This window comes from Solanum lycopersicum, chromosome 1 (genome assembly GCF_036512215.1).
Source record: "Solanum lycopersicum chromosome 1, SLM_r2.1".
NCBI lineage: Eukaryota > Viridiplantae > Streptophyta > Magnoliopsida > Solanales > Solanaceae > Solanum > Solanum lycopersicum.
Window position 1 is genome coordinate 91842053 of NC_090800.1, and position 26738 is coordinate 91868790.

General features: G+C 33.4%; 6 protein-coding genes across 6 annotated transcripts; all 6 read right to left on the reverse strand.

The window, feature by feature from the left end:
• Positions 1–1910: 1910 nt before the first annotated feature.
• LOC101247374 (serine carboxypeptidase 1) lies at positions 1911–4665 on the reverse strand. Its single transcript, XM_004230758.5, has 8 exons — positions 4244–4665; positions 3926–4033; positions 3572–3843; positions 3231–3470; positions 2725–2837; positions 2534–2623; positions 2348–2453; positions 1911–2259 (listed from the first exon to the last, which is right to left on the reverse strand). Exons 1-8 carry the CDS (start codon positions 4629–4631, stop codon positions 2113–2115), a joined length of 1464 nt encoding a protein of 487 aa, XP_004230806.2. The 5' UTR covers positions 4632–4665; the 3' UTR covers positions 1911–2112.
• A 1150-nt stretch (positions 4666–5815) lies between these two features.
• On the reverse strand, positions 5816–8297 carry LOC101262672 (serine carboxypeptidase 1-like). The gene is made up of 8 exons (XM_019211908.3): positions 7790–8297; positions 7600–7707; positions 7237–7508; positions 6891–7136; positions 6602–6714; positions 6408–6494; positions 6201–6306; positions 5816–6128 (listed from the first exon to the last, which is right to left on the reverse strand). The coding sequence occupies exons 1-8, from the start codon at positions 8160–8162 to the stop codon at positions 5982–5984; spliced, it is 1452 nt and encodes a 483-aa protein (XP_019067453.3). The 5' UTR covers positions 8163–8297; the 3' UTR covers positions 5816–5981.
• Positions 8298–9169: 872 nt separating this feature from the next.
• LOC138340775 (serine carboxypeptidase 1-like) lies at positions 9170–12507 on the reverse strand. Its single transcript, XM_069292970.1, has 8 exons — positions 11771–12507; positions 11579–11686; positions 11212–11483; positions 10871–11116; positions 10121–10233; positions 9918–10013; positions 9697–9802; positions 9170–9605 (listed from the first exon to the last, which is right to left on the reverse strand). The coding sequence occupies exons 1-8, from the start codon at positions 12141–12143 to the stop codon at positions 9459–9461; spliced, it is 1461 nt and encodes a 486-aa protein (XP_069149071.1). The 5' UTR covers positions 12144–12507; the 3' UTR covers positions 9170–9458.
• Positions 12508–14095: 1588 nt separating this feature from the next.
• Positions 14096–16621, reverse strand: LOC112940693 (serine carboxypeptidase II-3-like). Its single transcript, XM_069295315.1, has 6 exons — positions 16249–16621; positions 16059–16166; positions 14912–15183; positions 14571–14816; positions 14289–14401; positions 14096–14195 (listed from the first exon to the last, which is right to left on the reverse strand). Exons 1-6 carry the CDS (start codon positions 16619–16621, stop codon positions 14096–14098), a joined length of 1212 nt encoding a protein of 403 aa, XP_069151416.1.
• A 626-nt stretch (positions 16622–17247) lies between these two features.
• On the reverse strand, positions 17248–19861 carry LOC101263556 (serine carboxypeptidase 1-like). The gene is made up of 8 exons (XM_069292971.1): positions 19408–19861; positions 19100–19207; positions 18735–19006; positions 18389–18631; positions 18070–18182; positions 17875–17970; positions 17672–17777; positions 17248–17567 (listed from the first exon to the last, which is right to left on the reverse strand). Exons 1-6 carry the CDS (start codon positions 19775–19777, stop codon positions 17949–17951), a joined length of 1128 nt encoding a protein of 375 aa, XP_069149072.1. The 5' UTR covers positions 19778–19861; the 3' UTR covers positions 17248–17567; positions 17672–17777; positions 17875–17948.
• Positions 19862–20491: 630 nt separating this feature from the next.
• Positions 20492–26465, reverse strand: LOC101247667 (serine carboxypeptidase-like 26). Its single transcript, XM_004230759.5, has 9 exons — positions 25407–26465; positions 24021–24128; positions 23609–23704; positions 23380–23472; positions 22554–22642; positions 21520–21902; positions 21111–21197; positions 20903–21011; positions 20492–20700 (listed from the first exon to the last, which is right to left on the reverse strand). Exons 1-9 carry the CDS (start codon positions 25834–25836, stop codon positions 20569–20571), a joined length of 1527 nt encoding a protein of 508 aa, XP_004230807.1. The 5' UTR covers positions 25837–26465; the 3' UTR covers positions 20492–20568.
• Positions 26466–26738: the final 273 nt, after the last annotated feature.

A 26738-nucleotide genomic window follows, 5' to 3' on the forward strand; every position in this document is an offset into this window, starting at 1 on the left:
ATTTTATGGTGATTAATGATCTGTTACCTTAAAATTAAGCTGTTTTAGTAACAACATTAATTGTACCATTTTTTCCCCATTTTTTTCTCAACAGTTTAAACTTACCATGTATCATTTACCATGTATCACTAGAGTCTAAAGTATCACGGAACTACAAATTTAAGGGATTTTTTGTAAATACTAAATTTATCGGGACAGAATGTAATTATTGAATTACACTATGGAATTCCTTAAATTTTTACAATTAAAAATGAAACAAGACATAGATAAAATGATCATGATTTAAGTGATCGATAATTAAGTTATGATTTATTATTTGTTCAAATCAACTAAATCCATAAACATATTGCTTTTTTTAAAAAAAAAAAGAATTCCTTTTTATTATTTTAACTCATAGAAATTTAGTCTAACATATCCATTTAATATTCATATCGATATTTAGAACCAAGCCATAAAAAAATCATAGATTATGAATAATAAAATCTCGACTTTTCGACGAATAAAAAGACAAATATGTTAGGTAATCATGTACATTATAATACAATATAAAATTTTGACGAACCAAAGCCTCATTCTGTACGCACTTGACTTGTGTTTAATAACTTTTTTATTTTCAACCCTCCAATTTGTTAGTATATATTTCTTCAATTTAATTTAAACTAAAGAATATTAACTCCTCTTTACCCAAATATTTATTTCCCATAGGATAGTGGCGGCTAAATTGGCAGCTGAGTACGTCTAGATGATCGTGGTTTGACCAAAATTTAATTAAGCACTATGTTAAATCGGTGATTAAACTAAAACATACTCGAAAACGTGATCATAAAAGACCGTTTACTGATTCTAGCCATTGAATTTGGAATAAATTTACAGTACTGTGTACACATATACCTAGAGATGATCAATCTATTGCATAAATTATCATATTGATCCGTCTATATTAGTCCAAACTCATTTTAGCCTGTTTGGGTTGATGTTTATATACCTAATTCCCTAGCACGGATTGATTCATAAAAGATCTTGTTAAAACATTTTTAATTTTTTTTTAAAAATTTATTTGATATATAAATATAAAATAAAACTATTTAAATACTAAAAAATCAAATAAAACAATTAAAACTTAATAGAATTAAACGAATTAAAACATTTCAATTTAAGTCGACCTCTGTAACATGCGTCCACTTATACCTAACAAGAGACTAATTCTAAGAAATATGTATATACGTGCTTTGCATGTCAAATATCATATGCCCATAAATTTAGCACGTATTATGAGATTTGTCAATCTTCTGGTTCACTAAGCGACTAGTAACACAATATAATTGCAAATACATATATATTTATAATCCTACATTGGAGTTGTTGGAAAACCAAGTAGATGTGATTTTATATATACACGTGTTGATTATAAAATAAAATAAAAATAGTCGAAGCAAAAAGGCTACTTGCATGTGGGAGTTATTGTCAAGAGGATATGCCCAAATATATTGACGGAGGACTTGTAACTGTTAAAATCAACTAAGTTTGTTTTCCTTTTTCTATATACAATTAGTATTTTTACGACAAATGTTGTAATTATATTAAATTTCGAATTCTAAATCTGCTTTCATCAGAGAGAAATCAGTTGAGGGGAAAAAAAATATGAAGTTATAATCAAATGGGAAAAGGTCCAAATTTGCCCGTGTAATATCTAAAATTTGCATAATTTGGTCTATTGATCGTACACTTGTCATTAGCCCTAATGGTTGTATCCTAATTACTTGAGGAAAAAAGGTTCAAATTTACACCTCAATTTTTGATAGGATTGCTCTTAAATTGGAATTGGTTTGGGTTCAAGGGCAAAAATGAGGCTTTCCCATAATAGGAGACCAAAAATTTAACAAATGACAAAATTGTTCAATTTCAGATAGTTAGAGAGACAATTTGACTTAGGTATTAATTATATTAAAATGGAGATTAACACGACTTATAATAAGTCTTTGTTCGTTATGCGTTGATCTAACCTTGCAGGTAAAAATGAAACTGTTCAATGTGCAACAAGATAACATCTGGAATGGCATCTGCATAACTACTACGTACTTTTTTATTTTATTATAAGATTTTCTCCTCTGTTTAGTGCAGATGAGGAGGGAGTGTGCCATTGATGAAGGATGAGAACATGGTCAATGCACGACCAGGTTGATAGCTTGGCACGAAATGTCCAGCTCCTCTTACTGTTACAAATGTCAAGTTCTCGTATTCCACTGCATGACCACCAACCTTGAAACAAAAAAGATAATATCAACTTGGAACAAAGTATTTGTAAATATGGTACAAGTCAAGTATATATAATGACCACTTTGTTTACCTCGCCTTGGAAGTACCAAGGGTACCACGGTGTTTTCACTGCTGTCTTGATTTTGTTTATAGCATATCTAGTCGTTGTCACAGCCAAAACACTATCTGTATCTCCGCTGTAATTACACGTTAAAATCATCAGAAAGTGTTATTCTTACTGAACTGTACAACTTCCTATTTTTCCCCATCTTCTTACCTATATATCCAAACCCTAATTCCACTTTTCATGAGCCCCTGAAAGATCGGTAGAACAGTAGGCGGCCAGTCCTGCCAAATCAAGTCTGTACTGCACAAGTGAGAATTGAAGCAAATTTAAGCCAAGAAGAAAAAACATCAGCTTTTCCAATTTGAAGCGAAAATGTTATAAAAAATCACGGTATGTATTACCTGCAAGCAGCCCAGGAATATGGTATTCCTCTGACATTAAGTGCCTTTTGTACTTCAGCAGAGTTTAGGTAAGAGTTTACATAATTGTCTGAACATGGATCAAATCCACATACCTGTTTTAAATAAAAGAAAAAAAGTTAGAAATCTAATAAAACGCATGTAAAATCTGCAGAGGGGTGCTAGTTGAAGCGTTGGATGATGTTATGCATGGTGTAGATATATACTTCTATTATATCCTTTTATTTATATTGGAAAATTTATAGACCCTTCTTGATTGATGAGATCTTGAAATGTGCATTTATTGATATCGCGGGTGTGCATGCTAGAGAAATGGGGGACGAAAACATCCGAAGTGTAGAATAAGAAGCAGGTTTATAGGCCTGTTGTATCTAATAATTTATTTCTTACTTGTGACACTTAATGTTCATTTACTTACACAACCAGCAATAGTAAATGAAAATCTTCTCAATAACAACAAATGAGTAGTTAGCCAGTTCAGAACTTACAGGAAGTGAAGTGGCATTAGAGTTGCACAGTGGGGCATAAATGTCATAGCCATATATGTTTCCTAGAGATGAACCTGCTTGCTTAATGTACTTGTCACAAGCTTCTGAGGTTGTCTCTGCTGAGAAGTTGCAATTCTTGACAATTCCGTCATGGACTTCATCTGATATTAGTGCATGTGTCCAATAAAAGTCGTATGAACCCCTCCTCATTGTTTCATCGTCTAGGAGGGCATTCCCTGTCTGAAAAAAAATTACATTACTATGCAAATAATATAATAGCAGTGACTTAATCAGGAGGAAGAATATGTAATTATCATTTTGAATAAGCTTAATTAGCTTACAGCTATCCCTTGCAAGTTAATAACAAGGTTGGGCTCTGTTTTCCTGTGGGATAAGATCAGCTGAGCAAGTTGAGGCACATAGTGGCCAGCATAACTTTCTCCAACAATATAGAAATCTCGATGTTTATATTCTGGGAATCTTTCCATCCAATTGAGGAGAAAGGTGAAACTGTCTTTTCTAGTTTTTTCGTCTCCAGTAGTATAATCTGATGATGTATTAGAGTAAGAGAATCCAACACCAGCTGGTGATTCTAAAAAGAGGATGTTCGCCACTGCATTAATGTCAAAAAGGTATCATTGTTGCACCCAAATGACGACAGATTTTTCTAGCTTAAGAAAGAGGTAGTTAAGTACCATTGTTCCATGCAAATTGGTTCAGCCATAAGGTTTTTCCATCATTATTAACGCGGAACGGTCCAAGTTCAATCATTGCCCCAGCCCCTAATGAAGAGCAACCAGGCCCTATATACCAATTATATACAAAAACAACAAAGGAAACATGATAAGCTCTTAAGAAACACAGCCAACTCATAATAACACAGTAAATCCTAAGGCAAGAAAAATATGAGATTAAACTCTTAACTAGGTTTGCATGAAGCAAGCTAGCATTAGAAATTAAAACATTCCTCCTCTTGGCAATTCGGGTAACATGGGTGTGGTGTGTGTGTTTACCTCCATTTAGCCACAAAACGAGAGGCTTTGTCGAAGGGTCACCAGATGATTCAGCCAAGTAATAGAACAAGGCCCTACCAGCATTTGCATCAACAGTAACATATCCTGCATATTGATTAAACCTGACTGCACTTGGTTGCTCTGGCAATGCTGAGATCTTATCATTTTCCTTTGATCCTGCCTGTGGCACTATGAGTTCTGACACTGATCTCTGTTTCTCAGAAGCTGCTAGGCCGTGGTTAATAATAGTTGTTTTTGCCCTTCGGGTCTTGAGAAATTCACGTAGAACATCCGCTTCTCCTGCATAACAATATTGTTGGGCACTTAGACAGCACAAAATTAGAGAAAGAGTTAAAACAGAGTTAGCTTTCATTTTCTTCCTACTCATTCAAGAACAAACAATATTGAGTGATAACTCAAGGATCATTCTTCTTCATTATTTATAAAGTAAGCTAAACACTGACTTGTAATTGAATCCGTGGTAGCGACATCTTTGTCCTTTATTTCATCGGTTAAATGTCACACAAAAATTAAGGATATATAGTAAGGATGGTTTGTTGGCTTTAAATTTCATGTTGTTTTCGAACAGCCAGAAATTAGAAAAAGTAGTTCAGAAAGGAATAAAGACAACATTGAACAGTTACCTAAAAAGAGAAACTTATGGTCTAGGCTTTTCAAGTATGATTATGAGTGATGCAGACAGCTAGATTTGTGTTTCTTCATGATGATAGCTCTCATACTAATTCACAAAATAATCAAAAGAGTACACTCATTCAATTTCATTATTAGGGCTGTTGTGTTTGTTTCTGTTCAAATTAGCAATCCTACTTTATATGTTGGGTTTGTTTCATAATTCTGTTATCTTTCTCATTATTGTATTTTTTATCCAAAAGATGCATCAGCACTCACTGTTATGTAATTACGTTCACATTCGTCAAATGTCAGTATCAATTGCAATTTTAAACCCTATTCATATAATATTAGGATAACAAATGCAGATGGATAATTGTATCTGGAGGTGGCAAATTTGACTAATGAACATGTAACTCGCCCAATTTGGGTATGTTAACGGGTCAATTAATCAACCCATTCATAGAAAACGAGAAGAAGTAGATCGCCGAACCTCAACGACATTGTAGAAGAAACAGTACATCCACAACGGCGGTGGGCGGTGGGCGGTGGCATTCTCCTTCGCCGGAAGCCCGCAAGGACAGCTCACTCTGTTACTCCAGCTGGCCAACCTCAAAGCCATGGAATCTTTTTGACTCCTCCGCAATGACCCTCGCGAGACATTAAGGTTTGGTATTACTAATACATGGATATGTATGAAAAAGTTATAATTAAAGTTTCTTCGAAAAGAGATATTTTTATTAAATGATAAAGCAAAATTAGGTCAAATAAATTAAAATGGACTAAGTATAATGTTAAATTTGCTAACTTATTTTTTTATGTGGTCTAGAAGATTAAATAATTAATATCTATATTATTATAGTTGCATAATTTTAACCATATCGAGTACTAATTTAAACACTTGAAAGATTTGATGAAAGACATATGAAAAGGCATCAAAAATCGTCCAAATTAAATATTTCATATTTTTAATTTGACATACAGAAAGGAATCATAAGCCCTCTCGTGCTCGAATACAAACAATACAACGGTAATGAAATAACTATTAATTCTACAAAATCTATTCCATGTGAAACCAGCAATCCCTTTTTCACAATGTATCTTCTGTTTAATTGAAACGAGGAGGGAGTGTCCCATTGATGAAGGATGAAAACATGGTCAATGCACGGCCAGGTTGATAGCTTGGCACGAAATGTCCTGCTCCACGTACTGTCACGAATGTCAAGTTTTGGTATTCTACAGCATAACCACCAACCTGGAGATATCAAATACTTAATTACTTGTAGAGTTGAAGATCGAAATGAATGAGGACAACTTGGTTAATTACCTCTCCTTGGAAGAACCAGGGGTACCATGCCGTTTTGATTGGTGTTTTGATTTTGTCGATAGCATATCTACTTGTCGTTACAGGCAAAATATGATCTATGTCTCCACTAGAAAAGAAGATGAAAATGTTGGTATTTTGTATAGTGATTGCGAAAGTTTTCAGTATTAATTTTATGGTGACTGATTCCAGCTTGTTAGATTCTCTTACCTGTAAATCCAAACTCTAATGCCACTTTGCATGAGCTCTTGAAAGATTGGTAGAACAGTATGTGGGGAGTCTTCCCAAGAGATGCCACTGGACAAGTTTAAAATGTTTAAGAAAGTGATCAAATTAATCGCAAGAGGGATCAGCAATTTCGATTTGAAGTGTTAAAATGTTTGAAAACTCACAGTATCAATTACCTGCAAGATTCCCAGGATTGGGGTATATCTCTGACATTGAGTGCCTTTTGCACTTCAGCAGTGTTTAGGTAATTAAATACGTAATCAGCTGAGCATGGATCAAATCCATCTATCTGTTATTGTACACAAAAGAAAAAGTTATGCTACAGATCATTGCTTTTAATTTGGGCGTAGAATGCTGTTGTTCATGGTCTTTTATTTCACTTTCATCTTAATTTGAGACACTTAAATTTTGAGTTGTCCTATATAAACATGGCGAAGGAATGAGAAGTTAGCCTGTGGAACTTACAGGAAGGGAAGTATAGGCAGAGGAGTTGCAGAGCTGGGAATATGTGTTATAATCATATAAATTGGCTTGACATGAATCTGCTTCGCTTGTGAATTCATCACAAGCTTCTGAGATAGTTGTTTCTGTTGAAAAGTTGCAATTCTTTATAATTCCTTCATGGACTTCATCTGATATTAGTGCGTGTGACCAATAAAAGTCGTATGAACCACTGTTTGAAGTTTCATCGTCGAGGAGGGCATTTCCAGTCTTAAAATCATGCCACATGCAAATTAATAAGATTTAATATTGTGACTCCTACAAGAAGGAAAAAAATGAATTGTCATTTGAACAAGATTAATCAGCTTACAGCTATTCCTTGCAAGTTAATGACAAGGTTGGGTTCTGATTTCTTGTGGGATAAGATCAGCTGAGCAAGTTGGGGAACATAGTGCCCAGCATAACTCTCCCCAACAATATAGAAATCACGGTTTTTATATTCTGGGAATCTTTCCATCCAATTGACGAGAAAAGTGAAACTGTCTCGTTTAGTCTTTTCATCTCCACTAGTATAATCTGATGATGTATTAGAATAAGAGAATCCAACACCTGCTGGTGATTCTAAAAACAGGACATTTGCCACTGCATAATCATTGTCACAAAAATGTGTTGTTATTTATGGATTTTCTGATTTTTTTTTTCAGTAGTGATGATAGATTTTGCTATGAAGTACCATTGTTCCAGGCAAATTGATTGAGCCACAAGGTTTTCCCATCTTTATTGACGCGAAATGGTCCAAGTTCCACCATCCCTCCATTTCCGAATGAAGAGCAACCAGGTCCTAGAAAAAAAATGTGTAAGGTCATAAGGTTAAGTTCGGAAGACAATTCTAGTAATTAGCGCAGTGTGATGTGTTTATTTACCTCCATTTAGCCACAAAACAAGAGGCTTTGTAGCAGGATCATTAGATGATTCTGCCAAGTAATAGAATAGGGCTCTACCAGAATCAGCATTAACAGTCACATATCCTGAATATTGAGCAAAATTGATCCCACTTGGTTGCCCTGGCAATGCCGAGATCTTGTCATTTTCCTTTGATCCTACCTGTGGCACTATGAATTCAGACACTGATCTCTGTTTCTCAGCAACCGCTACGCCTTGGCTAATAACATTTGTTGTTTTTGTCCTTCGAGCCTTGAGAAATTCTCGTAGAACATCTACTTCCCCTGCGTAACATTGTCGGGCACTTAGGTAGCACAAAATTAGAATTACACTTAAAACAGAAGAAATGTTCATTCTCTTCCTTCCTGATTTAATGAAACAAGAAATGGTGAGTGATAACTCAACGATAACTTTTCTTTACTATATATCCTATGCAAAATGTTGAGAAGGTCGTCAGATATATTTTCTTGTACTAAAATTGGACTAACATCTTTTGTCATTTGTGCTCTTTGGTTAAAACGCCAACTTGTTCCTTAATAAGTTGTTTCCTTACCATTACCCATCCTCCGATTTCATCACCATCAATAATTATTTCATTCACTAATCATTATACATAATCATCATCATTGATCAATATTATATATAATTAACCATCATCATCATTTCGCTACTAATTATCAATCACTACAATCAACAACCATAACTAATCAGTACTGTCAATCACTATGCCATAAAATATTATTCACAATCACCCTCGCTTGTCATTGACACACACAATTGCTTCCATCACTAAGTGTCATATAATTTTTTAAAAAGTAACTTATGTATAGTATATCAATTTAGTATTTTATAAAAAATTTATCTTTATTATTTTTTAAACAAAAACAAATTTTATACATTCATATATTGAAAAATCAAGTAGGGTTAACTAATATGTGCATTTAGATCAAAATATCTTAATTTTAACCAAATAAATGAGAAAATTGTTCCTATTTATAACTGTTCTGTTTATAGTAACGGTTCGTTAACTTTGTTTTCTTCCTCCTGTTTAGTTTTTTCAACTTTTCCCCAAAATATATCACGCGCTACTGTACATGTTTAGCGCGAACAGAATTTACGCCTCCAAATTTACTCAATTCGCCCCGTAGCGTAAATACTTCCTCGTGATATAGAAATTTTGCCATTCTGTTGTGCTTTTCTGATTTATTTTTTCAATTTCTTCATATTCATTGAATGATGAAGCCGGCGCAAACAAAATTGTGCGTTTGTGTTTTTCTTCATGAGAAATTTGTGCTTGATTTTGATCAATTTTGTTGAGACAAGAGTTAGGGTTTATGGATGTTATTTTTAAGTCACAGGAGTATAAAATTTGTTTGTTTAGATGCTTCTTTTGCAATTGAACTCGATCTTAAAGAGTATGAAGTGTTGAAGAATTTGTAGTTCTAGTGCTTATTACATAGAGTAAAACATGTTCAATAGTCTATATAAGTTGCGATATAACTCAGAGAATAGCTGAAGAAAATACCAAGAAGAAAAAACTCAAGAAGAATGAGTAGACTATAAGTCATTGTTAAGCTTCACTAGATATTGTTGCATCAGTCGATCCATGATATTTGTTTTGCTGCGGATAAGGAAGAATGTATCTTCTGTTTAATGGAAACCAGGAGGGAGTGTGCCATTGATGAAGGACGAGAACATGGTCAATGCACGGCCAGGTTGATAGCTTGGCACGAGATGTCCTGCTCCTCTGACCGTCACAAATGTTAAGTTCTGGTATTCTACTGCGTAACCACCAACCTGGAGATATGAAATACTTGATTCATATTCATACTGGAAATTAAGAAATTGTAGGGTTTGAAGATCTTATAATGACAACATCGTTGATTACCTCCCCATTGAAGAACCATGGGTACCATGCCGTTTTAATTGGTGTTTTGATTTTGTTGATAGCATATCTACTTGTCGTTACAGACAAAATATGATCTACGTCTCCACTGGAAAAGAAGAAGAAGAGGGGCTTCATCTGAAAATGATATATATTTCGGGATTGCGAAAGTTTACATTATTAGTTTTATGGTGACTGATTCCAGCTTGTTTGATTTTACTTACCTATAAATCCAAACTCTGATGCCACTTTGCATGAGTTCTTGGAAGATTGGTAGAACAGTATTCGGGGAGTCTTGCCAATAGCCGCCTATGTCATCACTGCACAAGTGAGGATTGAAGCAAGTGATCAAATTAATCGGAAAAAGGATCAGCAATTTCAATTTGAAGAATTAAATTGTTGTAAAAAAATCACAGAATCTACCTACCTGCAAGACTCCCAGGAATGGGGTATATCTCTGACTTTAAGTGCCTTTTGCACTTCAGCAGTGTTGAGGTAATTCTCTACGTAATCAGCTGAGCATGGATCAAATCCATCTATCTGTTATGATACAAAAACGAAAAAGTTATGCTATAGATAATTGCTTGTAAATTTGGGCGTAGAATGCCGGTGAGCATGGTCTTTTATTTTACTTTTGCCTTGAATTGTGACACTTAAGATGTTGAATTATTTGAATTTTTAACCAAACTAAGCCATTATATAAAATAATTTACCAAAGTAATACATTTTTTTAAAATTTTACAAAACTAGTACAAAACGTATTTCATGGTAACGTTTTAGGGTATATTTTTTTTTAAAAAAAAACTAACAACATTAGGTTGATATACGTTACTGTAAGTAACGTTTTACTCCTAAAACGTTATTTTCAGTAACGTTTTACTCCTAAAACATTACTATGAGTAACGTTTTAGGAGTAAAATGTTACTGTGAGTAACGTTTTACTCCTAAAACGTTACTGTGTGTAACGTATATCAATCTGACCCATCAACTTTTAAAAAATAAAATATATCCTAAAACATTACTGTGGAATACGTTTATACTAGTTTTGTAAAATTTTAAAAAAACATATTATTTTGGTGAATGACTTTATATAATGACTTAGTTTGGTTAAAACCTCGAATTATTTAGATTGGTATAAACACAGGGAACAAGTCATGAGTTAACCAATGGAACTTACAGGAAGGGAAGTATAGGAAGAGGAGTTGCAGAGTTGGGAATATGTGTTATAACTATATATATTGCCTTGACATGAATCTGCTTCACTTGTGTACTTGTCACAAGCTTCTGAGGTAGACGTTTCTGTCGAGAAGTTGCAATTCTTGACAATTCCATCATGGACTTCATCTGATATTAGTGCGTGTGTCCAATAAAAGTCGTATGAACCACTATTCCATGTTTCATCGTCAAGGAGGGCATTTCCAGTCTGAAAATCATGTCATATGCAAATAAGATAACATTAGTGGCCTAGTCAGTATTAAAAGAAGATAAATATCATTTGAACAAGTTTAATTAGCTTACAGCTATTCCTTGCAAGTTGATGACAAGGTTGTGTTTTGTTTTCTTCTGAGATAAGATCAATTGAGCAAGTTGAGGTACATAGTGACCAGCATAACTCTCCCCAATAATGTAGAAATAGCGATTTTTATATTCTGAGAATCTTTCCATCCAATTGACGAGAAATGTGAAACTGTCTTGTCTAGTTTTTTCGTCACCAGTGGTATAATCTGATGATGTATTAGAATAAGAGAATCCAACACCAGCTGGTGATTCTAAAAACAGGACATTTGCCACTGCATAATCATAGTCACAAAAATGACATTGTTATTTATAGATTTCTGATTTGTTTTTTCTTCCTGTACTGATGATAGATTTTGCTATGAAGTACCTTTGTTCCAGGCAAATGGGTTGAGCCACAATGTTTTTCCGTCTTCATTGACGCGGAATGGTCCAAGTTCCGCCATCCCTCCATTCCCGAATGAAGAGCAACCAGGTCCTATCAAATTCATCCAAAAGTACCTTTTAAAATTTGTGATTTTTAACATATCAATATGACAAGTTGATTTGTATGTGTATTTACCTCCATTTAGCCACAAAACAAGAGGCTTGGTAGAAGGGTCATTAGATGATTCTGCAAAGTAATAGAACAAAGCTCTACCAGCATTAGCATCAACAGTTACATATCCTGAATATTGTGCAAAATTGATGCCTTTTGGTTGCCCTGGCAATGCCGAGATCTTGTCATTTTTCTTTGATCCTACCTGTGGCACTATGAATTTTGACACTGATATCTGTTTATCAGCAACAGCTAGGCCTTGACTCATAACATTTCTTGTTTTTGTTCGCCGAGCCTTGAGAAATTCACGTAGAACATCTGCTTCCCCTGCGTAACATTGTTGGGCACTTATGTAGCACAAAATTAGAAATAGAGGTAAAACCGAGGAAATGTTCATTCTCTTCCTTCCCAATTCAATGGAACAAGAAATGATGAGTGATCGTTATTATATTGCCTATGCAAAACGTTGAGAAGGTCATCAGATATATTTTCTTGTACTAAAATTTGACTAACATCTTTTGTCATGTGTTCTCTTTGGTTAAAAAGCCATAGACATTTAGCAGCTATAAGTTGTTTCGATCAGCCGGGGAATTGATAAATTTTAGTACTCGTACTACTAAACCTTAAGGAGATTGTTGGCTTTGATTTTGGTGTCATTGTCAATCCGTGAAGATGAGTACTATATTGACAGTGTATATAACTTCGTAAAGTTTATTACTCCATTAAATACTCCTAGTTCAACTTCCACCGATGACGTGCTACATTTAATTACCTTGAGATGGAGAGTATTACTCCATTCTATCTTTTATATACACTAGAGCGTGATTTGGTTGACCAGGTCATAAGAAATACTAGGGTCAGTTTTATGTTTGGTAGGGAACAAGTAATTTCAAAACTAATTATTATAAAATAAGTTATTCCGCACCATATATCTGGAATAACTCATCTCATTACCAAAATATAAATGGTGATATAAATAATTTAATAATTACCCTAATATCTCCAATCAAATGCAAAATAAAATGCACCTGAATTATTACTGTATATCTTTTGATTGGCCTTATTAAACTATTGGCTAATATCTACAAAATTGAAATTATATCAAAGTCCGTGTATTATTTTGGGCGAAATAGAATATGAAGTAAGAATCTTAGCATTACAATGAATAGAGTCAATATTAAAGACAAAAAAGTTCGTAAAATAAACAAATCTCAAAATAACAATCCCTACTATATCATTCATTGCAAAAGTAATTCATGCATCAGGCTTTCAGCATAAATAAATGTTCGTTAAACCAAACCACACAATGAAAATACATCATAGTGAAAGGAAAACTTACTACTACGTGTGCCAAATCTGCTACTCTCCCCGTTTCATTTTATGTGACAACATTTTAACCAGCACGGAGTTTAAGAAATAATAAAGACTTAGAAATATTTACCAAATTGTCCTTCAAAAAAGTAACTCACTTTTCTCTCCCCTCATAAACGTATTAGATAATTAAGTGAGACCAATAAGGATAAAAGAGAAATTATACCTTTAAATACTTATCATATAAAAAAATATGATATTCTTTTTGGAACTAACCACAAAAGACATGAGAGTATTTATTATAAATACAAAATGCATATTGAACCCCCTTTGACACAACTGATAAACTTGGCTCAATGGTCGAGGGATTTCAAATTCATCTTCATGTTGTGGGTTCAACAAATTTTTAAAAGACTCGATAGAGTAGAAAGAAACGTTAAATGAGACATGACTAAACAAGTTAAACATTTTATAAATTTTCCATAAAAGTTAAAAGCCCTCTCATGCTTGAATAAAAACCATAAAACAGTAATGTCATAACTAATTAATTCTACAAATTCTATTCCATATGAAACCAGCAATCCTTTTTTCACAATGTATCTTCTGTTTAATCGAAACGAGGAGGGAGTGTCCCGTTGATGAAGGATGAGAACATGGTTAATGCACGGCCAGGTTGATAGCTTGGCACGAAATGACCTGCTCCACGCACTGTCACGAATGTCAAGTTCTGGTACTCTACTGCGTAACCACCAACCTGGAAATATGAAATAATACTGGAAATTAAGAAATTGTAAAGTTGAAGATCAAAACTAATGATGACAACTTGGTTAATTACCTCCCCTTGGAAGAACCACGGGTACCATGCCGTTTTGATTGGTGTTTTGATTTTGTCGATACCATATCTACTTGTTGTTACAGGCAAAATATGATCTATGTCTCCGCTGGAAAAATAAGAAGGATGAAGCAGAGTGTCTTGAGCTAGAGCCTAGCAGACAAATTTACTATTATACTACGAACCTAATTCTTTGCTTGATTTACTTACCTATATATCCAAACCCGAATATCACTTTGCATGAGCTCTTTGTAGATTGGCAGAACAGTATCTGGGGAGTCTTGCCAAAAACCGTGTACGTAACCACTGCACAAATGATCAAATTATATATATCCAAAAAGAGAGGGGCAAAGGTCACTATTTTGAAGAATTAAAATGTTTTTTTGAAAAAGCATCTACCTGCAAGATTCCCAGGAATGGGGTATATCTCTGATATTAAGTGCCTTCTGTACTTCATCTGTATTTAGGTAATTCTCTACGTAATCAGCTGAGCATGGATCAAATCCATCTATCTGTTATGATACACAAAAAGAACAAGTTATGCTATAGATTGCTTGTAATTTGGGCGTAGAATGTCGTTGAGCATGGTCTTTCATTTTTCACTCACTTTAATTTCTGACACTATTATTTAGATAGATAAATACACTGGCAACAAATCAGCAGTTAGTCAGTGGAACTTACAGGAAGGGAAGTATAGGCAGAGGAGTTGCACAGTTGAGAGTATGTGTTATAATCATATATATTGGCTTGACATGAATCTGCTTCACTTGTGTACCTGTCACAAGCTTCTGAGGTCGATGTTTCTGTCGAGAAGTTGCAATTCTTGACAATTCCTTCATGGACTTCATCTGATATTAGTGCGTGCGTCCAATAAAAGTCGTAGGAACCACTATTCCATGTTTCATCGTCAAGGAGGGCATTTCCAGTCTGAAAATCATGTCATGTGCAATTAAGATAACATCAGTGGCCTGGTCAGTATTAAAAGAAGATAATTATCATTTGAACAAGTTTAATTAGCTTACTGCAATTCCTTGCAAGTTAATGACAAGGTTGGGTTCTGTTTTCTTGTGAGATAAGATTAGCTGAGCAAGTTGAGGTACGTAGTGACCGGCATAACTCTCCCCAACAATGTAGAAATCGCGGTGTTTATATTCTGGGTATCTTTCCATCCAATTGACGAGAAAGGTGAAACTGTCTTGTCTAGTTTTTTCGTCTCCAGTAGCATAATCTGATGATGTATTAGAATAAGAGAATCCAACACCAGCTGGTGATTCCAAAAACAGGACATTTGCCACTGCATAATTATAGTCACAAAAGTGTCATTATTTATAGTTTTTTTTTCAGTAGTGATGGTAGATTTTGCTATGAAGTGTTGGGTTTTAGCAAGTGTGAATAGGAAAAGAAAAGAGAGAATATGAAAAGTGAGGGAACTACTTTTCTCCCATATCAGCAAAAGAAATGGAAATTGTTGTCCTTGTAGAAGGAAACACTTCCATTACTTCTTAAAAGAGATAAGAAGAAGATGCCCTCGCGCCGTCGTCGCTCGGCTTTGGATTTGATAAATTTTTTAGACAAAATTTATTTAATCAGTTTTTGTTAAATCAAATAAATCCTGTTAATATTATCTCTTATAAATTTACGGGTAACGGTAACATTTCGAAAAGTCGTTACTTTTCAAAAAGTAGTTATTTTCCTAACAGACACATTTTTTCGAAAAGTTGTTATTTTTTTTTCAAAAGACACAACTTTCTGGATAAAATGGGTCTGAACAGATTTCACTGAACAGACATGTTCCTTGCTGAAAATGGCTATAAAAGGAAGTCAATTTTTGATTTTTCAAACACTGAAAATTTTTCTTTCTGTGAATTTTTTTATTCTCAAATAAAAATCAAAGTGTCGATCGACTGAGTCTGTGTGACTTGTTGCTGTTCTTAAGTTCGTTGAAGTTAAAGAAGTTTGAGGTACCGCTATTTCTTTAACAGGTTTAATCCGTTTTATCTTGGGAGAAATTAATCCATAACCTTGGATACAGCAAGGGGATTAAATTTCTTAAGGACACACAATAGTTTCTTGGACTCGAATTAATTCTTGTATTTTATATTTTTTCTACTTCATCTTATTTCTGTTTTTGTTTATTAACCTGGTTATTGTAAGAATAACATGAAGTACCATTGTTCCAGGCAAATTGATTGAGCCACAAGGTTTTCCCATCTTTATTGACGCGAAATGGTCCAAGTTCCACCATCCCTCCATTTCCAAATGAAGAGCAACCAGGTCCTAGAAACAAAATGCGTAAGGTCATAAGGTTAAGTTCGGAAGACAATTCTAGTAATTAGCGCAGTGTGATGTGTTTATTTACCTCCGTTTAGCCACAAAACAAGAGGCTTTGTAGCAGGATCATTAGATGATTCTGCCAAGTAATAGAAGAGGGCTCTACCAGCATCAGCATTAACAGTCACATATCCTGAATATTGAGTAAAATTGATCCCACTTGGTTGCCCTGGCAATGCCGATATCTTGTCATTTTCCTTTGATCCTACCTGTGGCACTATGAATTCAGACACTGATCTCTGTTTCTCAGCAACTGCTACGCCTTGGCTAATAGGATTTGTTGGTTTTGCCCGTCGAGCCTTGAGAAATTTGTGTAGAACATCTATTTCCCCTGCGTAACATTGTTGGGCACTTAGGTAGCACAAAATCAGAATTAGACTTAAAACAGAGGAAATATTCATTCTCTTCCTTCCTAATTTAATGAAACAAGAAATGGTGAGTGATAGCTCAACAATAACTCTTCTTTGCTATATATCCTATGCAAAATATTGAGAAAGTCGTCAGATATTGTCTGTTGTAATCAAATTGGACTATCATCTTTGTCATTTGTGCTCTTTGGTTAAAACGCCATATATATGTGCATTTAACAACTATTTCTTGTTCCTTAATAAGTTGTTTTAATCACTTTGGAAATTGACAAAAGGAAGTAGTCGTACTACTATATATTAAGGAGATTGTTGGCTGTCATTTTTTGGTTGTTCTCGATCAGACGACGGCAAGGGCTCAACATAAGAGAGAATGAAGATGAGTATTACATTTAATAGTATACATAACTTAAACTCAATGAAAAATATTACCATAACTTCTTTTCCCTTTTCTTCGTATTTGCGGGATGATGAAGCCAGCGGAAACAAAATTATTTGTCTTTCTTTAAGTTTGTTGGGTTTCATTTTGATTCATTTTTTGTTGAGGCAAGGGTTAAGGTTTGTGAATGTTATTTTTAAGTTAGAGTATAAAATTTGTGAAAGTATGTTCGTTTCGATGCTGATCTTAGTGTCCGTTTCTGATAAAGCAATGCAACTAGTCATTTGGAATGACATATGTTAAAGTGACCTATGAGAAAAACACTACTCCATCATTCATACTACACGTCTCATATCATAGGAGGAACATAATTGGTAATAGTTCTACAAAATTAATGTTCCTTATGAAATCAGCTTTCCTTTTCTTTTTCCCCCTCAATAATCTTTTCTCTTCTGTTTAGTGCAGGTGAGGAGGGAGTGTGCCGTTGATGAAGGATGAGAACATGGTTAATGCACGGCCAGGTTGATAGCTTGGAACGAAATGTCCTGCTCCTCTTACCGTCACAAATGTCAAGTTCTCGTATTCTACTGCATAACCACCAACCTTGAAAGCAAAAGATTATATGAAATTATTAATTTATATACATACATGATATTCTGAAAATAGACATAGTACATAGAGTTGAAGAATAATGACAACTTTGTTACCTCGCCTTGGAAAAACCAAGGATACCATGGTGTTTTGACTGGTGTTTTTATTTTGTTTATGGCATATGTACTTGTCGTCACAGATAACATATGATCTATGTCTCCACTGAACTTGTTAAAAAAAAGTCTTAAGAACTTGTTGTTTTAAAATCACTAAAATTCAGAATTGTCCTGATGACTGCTTCCTTGCTTGATTTACTTACCTATAAATCCAAACCCTAATGCCACTTTGCATGAGCTCTTGAAAGACTGGTAGAACAGAATGCGGGGAGTCCTGCTAAGAGCCGAATATGAAACCACTGCACAAGTGAGAAATGAAGAAAAGCGAAATTAATCCCCAAAAGACAATAATAAGCCTTAAGAATGAAAATGTTTTAGAGAACTGAATGTATTATTACTTGCAAGAATCCCAGGAATAGGGTGCATCTTTGACATTAAGGGCCTTTTGTACTTCAGCAGTGTTTAGGTAATTTTCTACGTAATCAGCTGAGCATGGATCAAATCCATGTATCTGTTATGATACACAAAAGAAGAAGTTGCATCAAAAAATTTTAACAGAAGGTATGTAAAATCTACTGAGAGGTGTGCGTATTGGGGCGTAGAATGTTATTGTGCGTGGTATTTTTTTCCTCTTACCATGTTCCTCACCTTAATTTGGGCACTGCAAATATATCTTTTTACTCAATAATGAATGAGAAGTTAGCCAGAGAAACTTACAGGAAGGGAAGTATAGGCAGAGGAGTTGCACAGTTGGGAATATGTGTTGTAAGCATATATATTGCCTTGACATGAATCTGCTTGCTTAATGTACTCATTACATGCTTCTGAGGTTGTCTCTGCCGAGAAGTTGCAATTCAAGACAATTCCGTCATGGACTTCATCTGATATTAGAGCATGGGTCCAATAAAAGTCGTATGTACCACTGTTCATTGTTTCGTCATCGATGATGCCATTTCCAGTCTGAAATCCATGCCATATGCATGCAATTAAGACGCAGACGCAATATAACTAGTGACTTAATCAGGAGAAAAAGAATTTAGTGACCATTTGAAGGTTAGCTTACAGCTAATCCTTGCAAGTTAATGACAAGGTTTGGTTCTGTTTTCTTGTAGGATAAGATCAGCTGAGCAAGTTGAGGCACATAGTGGCCAGCATAACTCTCTCCAGTAATGTAGAAATCTCGGTGTTTATATTCAGGGAATCTTTCCATCCAATTGATGAGAAAGGTAAAACTATCTTGTCTGGTCTTTTCGTCCCCAGTAGTATAATCTGATGATGTGTTAGAATAAGAGAATCCAACTCCAGCAGGTGATTCTAAAAAGAGGATGTTTGCCACTGCATTAGTTCACAAAATTGTTGTTAGTATTAATTATTTAGATTACTCTCAATCGTGATTACAGATTTTGCAGAAAAGATGTGTGCAAGTACCATTGTTCCAGGCAAAAGGGTTGAGCCACAAGGTTTTTCCATCTTTATTTACACGGAATGGTCCAAGTTCCATCATCGCTCCAGCCCCAAATGAAGAGCAACCAGGTCCTGTATAATAAGTATGTATAGAAAAACAAAGTAACATGACAAGTGCGCCAACATAGTTTTTAGAGCAGCAGCAGAATGAATAACACAATAAAGAGACGAAAAATGATTTTATTTAAACTCTTCATATGTTTGCACGAAACTAGTGTTGGAAAAAACTTTCTTCGACTTGGCAATTGGGGTAGTATGGTGCGTGTATTTACCTCCATTTAACCACAAAACAAGAGGCTTGGTAGAAGGATCTTGAGTTGATTCAGTGAAGTAATAGAACAATGCTCTACCAGAATCAGCATCAACAGTAACATATCCTGAATATTGATCAAAACTCACACCACTAGGTTGCCCTGGCAATGCTGAGATCTTGTCATCTTCCTTTGATCCTACCTGTGACACAAACACTGCTCTCCGTTTCTCAGCAGCCGCTAGGCCACTGTTAATACTTGGTGTACTTTTCACACGTCGAGCCTTGAGAAATTCCCTTACAACATCTGTTTCTCCTGCATAACATTTTTGGGTGCTAAGGTAGCACAAAATTAGCGAAAGACTTAACTGTAAAACAGAGGTAACTTTCATTTTCTTTCTTTCAATGCAACAAAATTAGAAAGGTTGATCAGTGTTCACTCAACAGTAAATCTTCTTCATTATTTATAGAGTATGTAAAATGTTGAGAATCTCATCCTTTTTTTGGTGTGTTGAAAATTAGATTGAAGCTATTGTATTGACGTGTTTGTTCGTTGTGCACATCTGTTAAGGAAAACGTTAATAGGACACTTAACAGAAGTAGTATATATTAAGGAAATTGTTGTCTTGTGATTTCTATCTTTTTTCTTTAGATATTTTCGTTCGAATTTAGCATATTGGATCTACTCTATGAATGAAAAGAGAATTGATACTCTCTAGCTCAATCTCTCCCAAATTTAACTCATATGTTGCGAGAGATTAGCATAAGCTGCTGATTATAGGTCCAAACAAGTAGCTAATTAATCAAGGTCATTTTCATATACTATATGGTGAGCCAAATGTATTTAGCATTAATCTATACATCCAAACACTAAAGCCAATGTAAAATACATTAATTAGTAATACTGTGTTCCTTCAGTTTTTTAAATACAATTGGCTGTTTCCTGGACGGGGTTTGGTCAAAGTTGTTGTTGAGTCACATACCGATGGGATGAGATAAATTCGTATTTTAGATTAGTATTTGTTAGTTTTTGGAGCTGAATTAGGTCCAACGACTAATTTTTCTCTGACTCTGTGATAAAATAAAACTGGATCATGAAATAATACTTTGATCAATTAAATATGTCCAATTATTATTAAAATGAGTTTGAAATGGAGTTTGCAATAAGCCCAATCCCCAAATGCTAAAAGTGATTGGCAAAGAACATATTCAACAAAGCAAAAGCTCTACGTGGTTGAAATTGTGGAACTTGATGCCCTGCTCCCCTAACTGTTGCAAAAGCTAATCCATCATACACCACCATATATCCAGCTACCTGCAAAAAATCAAATTATACAAACCCACCGTTAAATTAACAAAAAGACAAGTAAATTAAATAGTTCATAACATTTATTTTTACATCTGTCTTAGCCTATTGTAGGTGGGAGGTGACAAATATCTCATAGAATTCGTCGTGGTGCGTGAAAACTAAACACCATGGTGATCAAAAAAAGGTTAAACAGATAAAAAGAACTTACTTCTTTTGTATCATCATGCCAAACATGCCAAGGTTTGATGACTGTAAGGTTCATTGCACTAATGCTATAACGAGTTGAAGTTACTGAAACTACTGCATCTACATCTCCACTGTTTCCACACAAAATAAAGTAGCATTTTATAAGCATAAACTAATTAAAAACGATTATTTATAATAAGCTAATCCAATAAAATTAATTAATTATTTACCTGAAAAGAAGTATCCTGAGACCAGATGAAATTAGTCTATTGTATATTGGAAACATACTTGATGGACTATCCTTCCATGTCAGATCACTAACATATACCAAATGAAAGTAAAAAATCATACATGTAATAAATAATACTCCCTCTCCCTCTGTCCGTATTTAGTTGTCCACTTTAGAAAAGACACACATATTAAGATAACAATCATTAACATAATGAAGTTACAATTTTACCCTCATTAATTTTCAAGAAGTTAAAATGAGGGTATAATAGGAAAAAAAATTGTCCTTTCTTGATTTGTCAAAATGGACAAGTAAATAGGAACATCTAAAAGAGAAATTATGAACAAGTAACTAGAGACAGAGATAGTAATGTATTAACGTGTATATATATACACTGACAATGTAATTACCTGCAAGATTCCCAACGGTTAGGAAGGTTGGCATGCAAAGACTTTTGAACTTGAGGAAGATTGAGATAATGGCGAACATAATGTTGTTCACAAGGATCATATCCATTTTTCTTGAATATTCTTCTTCTTGATGACGATGATGATGATGATGAATCGTCGTCATCAAGGGGACAAATTGGACCATAGATGTTGTAAGGATCTATGTTTCCAAACTCAGTTTGAGCTGTGCTTTGAAATTGTTCACATATTTTTGTCTCATCAGTTTGGGTTTTGCAATGTTGTTGGATGCCTAAATGAGTCTCATCAGAGATTAGTGCATGACTCCATAAATAATCTAATTGCCCTTTCTCATCTGTGACATCGTTCATTATACCATTTCCTATCTGCATCCATACAAATAATCTAATTATTTGGTTTTCAAACAAATAATAATGCATTCTTGTAGAAACAAACAAATGATCCAATAATATTATTTTATTTTTGTGTGTTCGTTTGATTTAACATGAAATTTAATTAAAATGTTTAAAATAAATGGGATGTGTATTCTAGTCTTAAGTTAAAAAGGTTTAATACCCCTTAAATTTGTTAGAATATTTCATGTAGACACTTGAACTAAGTCTTATTTTAATTGAACACCTCAACCCTAGTAACGTGTTTCAATTAGACATTACTAGTTCAAATTTTGAAAGAAAAAAATTGTATATAACTCTCCTTCGTCTATTAGGTAGTTAACCATATAAAATATGTTAGTATTTCTTTTAATTATATGTCTCGCTTCAATAAACCTTTAAACCTCAGAAATTTTCTATTTGAAGTTGATGCTTATAATAAAAGGAGATGATAATTGTAGTTAAAATCCACTCAAACATTCTTTTTTTTAAAAATATCTAGTTAAAATTTTCAATTTCTGGCATGCATGTAGTTTGTGGTGGTTTAAAACTCATTGGTCATGGTATACCATATACAAGTTATATACATATGATATAACATATAATAAATAAAAGAAAGGGTGAAGAATAAACTGAAAATACTACCATGATTCCTTTGAATTGGATCTTGGAGTTTGTGGTTGCTAGCATGTTGCTCTTGACAATGATGTCTGCTAGCTCTGGCACATAGAATCCTGTCATCATTTACCAATATTAGCTGTCTAATTGACTACTCTCTTAGATATAATAATTGTATAACAAATATAGCCAAAATTTTCAATTATGATGTCTATTTCTGGTTTGAGAAGAGGACATAACTATATTGTATAAATGCTCAGACAATTGTCTCTCATAAAGTGGTCCTTAATTCTTACAAATTTAACATCTTATTTGACACACACCAATCATGGGCTCTCACTACTAGAACCATCGATCCAATACTATCTTATTCTTTTTTTCTTTTAATTTTCTACTCCCTCCTTATCAAATATTTCCTATCTTTACTTTTCATAATTGACAAAATCAAGAGCAGACCAAAAATATTTTTCCTTCAATTTTGAATTAATGTGTTTGAAACATATAGTGGGACACTACCAATTAATAGTGAGGAGTAAAATAAACTCATTATATCAATTATAGTTTTTCTAAATAGGTGCGACGAGTCAAAATTTGACAAGTAAATCTAAACTGAGGGAGTAGTTAGTACTCCTCCCTTTTGTTTATTCTGACTCGATATGAAATTTGAGAAAATAGAAAGGACTTTTTAGTCTTATGGTCTTAAATGAAAAATATATCAAAAATATCATTTAATCTTATAGTCTTAAACATATCGTGTGAAAAGTTAAAGTTAAAGAGATGTTAAATATTATATTTTAAATGACTTAAAAAAAATAGGATAAATAAATTGAAATGGATGAAATAGTAAATATACCTGCATAACTTTCTCCCATGATGTAAAAATCCCTGCTTTTGTAATGTGGAAACCTCTTGAACCAATTCACTAGAAACCTATATGCATCTTGAGCTGTCACACAATGACATAGTTTGTAAAGTAATTTAAGAGTTAAATTTTATGATTTAGACTGTCAAATTAATTTATTTTTTTTAAATCAAATAATTAGTATTATAATGAGATTAAGGTTGGGGGTGTAGTGTAATACCAGTCCTCTTGTCGCCTGATTGTGCATAATCTGAGCTAGTATTGGAATAGGAGAAGCCAACCCCTGCTGGTGACTCTAGGAACATCACATTTGCAACTGTATAAAAAAATATATATATATTTAAAAATTAATAAACATAAATTCAAGAAAAAAAAATTAAAATGTTATCTGATAATCGATGATAATAATGATGGTGATGACTTATGACAATAGTTGTGGGTGCCGATTGGAAAGGGTGTGTAGTAGTTAGTGATGATATGGTAGATAATAGTGATGGTGATTGACGATTGTTGTTGAAGATATATAGTTATGACTAATGATGGTGATTGATCGTACCGATCGATTGTATTACGATAAGACAATAATAACGACTGTGACTGATAATTAATAATGGTAAATAGGATTTGATTACCTTTGTTCCAAGCAAATGTTCTGGAATAAAGGGTTTTACCATCAGGTTTTACACCAAAAGGGCCAAGCTCTAGCATGGCCCCAAAACCTAATGATGAACATCCTGGACCTGCAAGTGCAACCCAACAATGTTTTTTCATCCAATTATAGCCATACAAAATCACAACTCTTATCTTCATGTTCTAACCAATAAGTCAAATATTAATTGAATTTGTGAAATAATACGCATCATTATGGAAAAATAATTAGGACATAATTGTACATCGCTTTTCATTATACCATTTTAGTTATTTTCGAACGAAAATAGAAATAGTTTTAAAGTAAAATCATAAGTATGACTGTATGAGCAATTAACTCTCTTAAATTTATCATATAGAAAATAAAAGTGCTGGTCAAAAACAAAATAAACTTTCAACAACTCTGTTCAACGTTAAATAATTTCTTTATTTTAAACATCGAAAAAAAACTCAAAATTATTATGAAGTACTAGAGGAGGTATTTTTTTTTTCACTTTTACTTTATAAAAGAACAATACGAATAAAGCTACCAATAATTCTCAATTTTTTACGTCCCCACTTGTTTACTCCATCGTGTTTCTATGAACTACTGACTGGAAATGTTCCTCGGACTATTATATACCTTTTCGAAAATTAAATGGTCATATATCCCTCCTCTTCATTATAAATAATTCTCCAAATGAATAATTAAAAAAATAATAATAATTAATTTCAAATTTATCCTAATCTTATAAACGATCTGAACAAATTTCTAAAAGATCTTCATACTTCTTAATTAAAATATTGAAGATAAATACAGGATAAGTAAATTAGTCAAATACCTCTCTACTCTGATCTTATTATCTATGATTTTTCATATTGAACATGTCAATTGTCATACCCTTAGAATTAGTTATTCTGAACGGGCTTAAGACTTGAGAAAAAAAAATAAGTATTAATTTTCAGGTTAAACTAAAATATTAAGTCACATAAAAGATAATTATCCCTAAGAATGGATTAGTCAGCTGAAAAATAATGTTAAGTCACGTGATAAATTCATGACACATTTCTATTTTAAGTAATAATATAATCGTAAATTTTAATAAAATAACTTATAATCATACATATATTTATCATTTCAACTTATTTTAGACCATGACAAAAAAAAATCTTTTTTCCTTAAATTTTATGTACAGTAAACTAATTACGCATCAAAGTTAAATCCTTATACTACTAGTAGTCAACTAAAATACAGCAGATATATGTGCACACTACATAAATTTTGAAATATTGAAACAAAAACAAACATGAAAGAACTACAAGTCATTCCAGTAAAAAAAAATAGCGACAGATTAAATTTCATAGCTAAATAGTAAAACGAGTAATTTCACCTCCATTTAGCCAAAGAACAAGTGGTTTAGAAGAAGCATTTCCAGAAGCAGATTCAGCAAAGTAATAAAAAAGACTTCTTCCATTCTTTTCATCAACATTAACATAACCTGCATACTGATTAAACTTCACATTTAATTTTGGTTGTCCTGGAAGACCATATTTTATCAAATCATCCTCCATATTTCCAACATGTAATTCTTCTTCATCATCATCAGAATCAAATACAATTTTTTCAGTCGACCATGTTTCATCCTGATAAGAATTAATCCACCGAGAACGTATTTTCGAACGACGCCACGACATTAATCTACGTGCCTGAGTATCAATTTGGAAGCCATGGACAATTAGAACATGAAAAATTAATGTTACAAGAAAAAAGAAGTTCAATTTTGTGAGGAGGAACGTGTATTTCATGTGTTGCTTCTCCATTATTTTTGTGTTTTAGTGTATTTAGTCACACTACGGTTATTTATAAGGAGAGAGAAATTTGGACAAGTATGAATTATTTGAGGTTAAATTTGTCTTTTCGACAGAAACTTTATTAAAATGGATAATCATATATCTTATCTTTAACTCAATTATTATTCAAGATGCTCTTCATTGCAGTCTCATGTATATATGTAACCACTCACTTATTAACTAATTCCAAAAAAAAAAAAACTAGTACCTACGTCATAATGCCAGCTCATCTATTTTTCAATATATACACACCTCGAGTTTAACATTAATACAAGTAAAATAACTAATTATCCATAAAAAGTAAAATTCAAACATTTTAATATTGTAAAAGAAGTTGCGTTGGAAAACTCGATAATTTATAAGTTTAATATTTCCTTGAACAGTAGATAGTGAGAAATGTCGATAATTTTATTATGTTGCCTAAAAGCCCTCGATGATTTGTCACATTTCTTTTGTTACTAAACTCCGAGCCAAAGTGGAAATCTATTGAGAAAGGATGAGAAATTAATCACAAATCTTTTGAATAATATTTCTTAAAGAAAATTGCGATAAGAGCTAGGGGATAAAAACAAAAGCTTGATTATGCGTCTCTATTCATCTGTCCAAAGCATAAGAACTCTTAGATTTGGACATTAAGTAGTATGCACTCATATTCAAGTTGAAAATGATATTAAAAAAATTTTGAAGTTATTTTTTTAAGTAATATAGAGTTACAATTGTGCAAACAGTTGGATTTTATGTTCAAACAGAATAAAATTCGGGAAAGAAGTGAACTATTCATAGGTAAAGGGGACGTAAATGTGACACACGAGTGTGATTTTCAACATCAACTTTTTGCTTTTTTGTGTGGTAGGAAGAAAGACAAGTCTATC

Excerpts from the sequence above, each read along its gene's own strand:
- LOC101247374 (XM_004230758.5), bottom strand. The coding sequence starts at position 4,631 with ATGAGTAGGAAGAAAATGAAAGCTAACTCTGTTTTAACTCTTTCTCTA. Across the intron at positions 3,844-3,925 it reads CCAATTTGCATGGAACAATG|TGGCGAACATCCTCTTTTTA; the intron begins GTACTTAACTAC and ends ACATTAATGCAG. Across the intron at positions 3,471-3,571 it reads TTAACTTGCAAGGGATAGCT|ACAGGGAATGCCCTCCTAGA; the intron begins GTAAGCTAATTA and ends ATTTTTTTTCAG.
- LOC101262672 (XM_019211908.3), bottom strand. The coding sequence starts at position 8,162 with ATGAACATTTCTTCTGTTTTAAGTGTAATTCTAATTTTGTGCTACCTA. Across the intron at positions 7,137-7,236 it reads TTAACTTGCAAGGAATAGCT|ACTGGAAATGCCCTCCTCGA; the intron begins GTAAGCTGATTA and ends CATGATTTTAAG. Across the intron at positions 6,129-6,200 it reads CCTGGTTCTTCCAAGGAGAG|GTTGGTGGTTATGCTGTAGA; the intron begins GTAATTAACCAA and ends TGATATCTCCAG.
- LOC138340775 (XM_069292970.1), bottom strand. The coding sequence starts at position 12,143 with ATGAACATTTCCTCGGTTTTACCTCTATTTCTAATTTTGTGCTACATA. Across the intron at positions 11,117-11,211 it reads TCAACTTGCAAGGAATAGCT|ACTGGAAATGCCCTCCTTGA; the intron begins GTAAGCTAATTA and ends CATGATTTTCAG. Across the intron at positions 10,014-10,120 it reads CATTCCTGGGAGTCTTGCAG|TGATGACATAGGCGGCTATT; the intron begins GTAGGTAGATTC and ends TCACTTGTGCAG.
- LOC112940693 (XM_069295315.1), bottom strand. The coding sequence starts at position 16,621 with ATGAATATTTCCTCTGTTTTAAGTCTAATTCTGATTTTGTGCTACCTA. Across the intron at positions 14,817-14,911 it reads TTAACTTGCAAGGAATTGCA|ACTGGAAATGCCCTCCTTGA; the intron begins GTAAGCTAATTA and ends CATGATTTTCAG. Across the intron at positions 14,196-14,288 it reads CATTCCTGGGAATCTTGCAG|TGGTTACGTACACGGTTTTT; the intron begins GTAGATGCTTTT and ends TCATTTGTGCAG.
- LOC101263556 (XM_069292971.1), bottom strand. The coding sequence starts at position 19,777 with ATGAAAGTTACCTCTGTTTTACAGTTAAGTCTTTCGCTAATTTTGTGC. Across the intron at positions 19,208-19,407 it reads TGTTTTGTGGTTAAATGGAG|GACCTGGTTGCTCTTCATTT; the intron begins GTAAATACACGC and ends CTTATTATACAG. Across the intron at positions 18,183-18,388 it reads CTGCCTATACTTCCCTTCCT|ATACATGGATTTGATCCATG; the intron begins GTAAGTTTCTCT and ends GTATCATAACAG.
- LOC101247667 (XM_004230759.5), bottom strand. The coding sequence starts at position 25,836 with ATGGAGAAGCAACACATGAAATACACGTTCCTCCTCACAAAATTGAAC. Across the intron at positions 23,473-23,608 it reads ATCAGGCGACAAGAGGACTG|CTCAAGATGCATATAGGTTT; the intron begins GTATTACACTAC and ends ATTGTGTGACAG. Across the intron at positions 21,903-22,553 it reads TCCAATTCAAAGGAATCATG|ATAGGAAATGGTATAATGAA; the intron begins GTAGTATTTTCA and ends GTATGGATGCAG.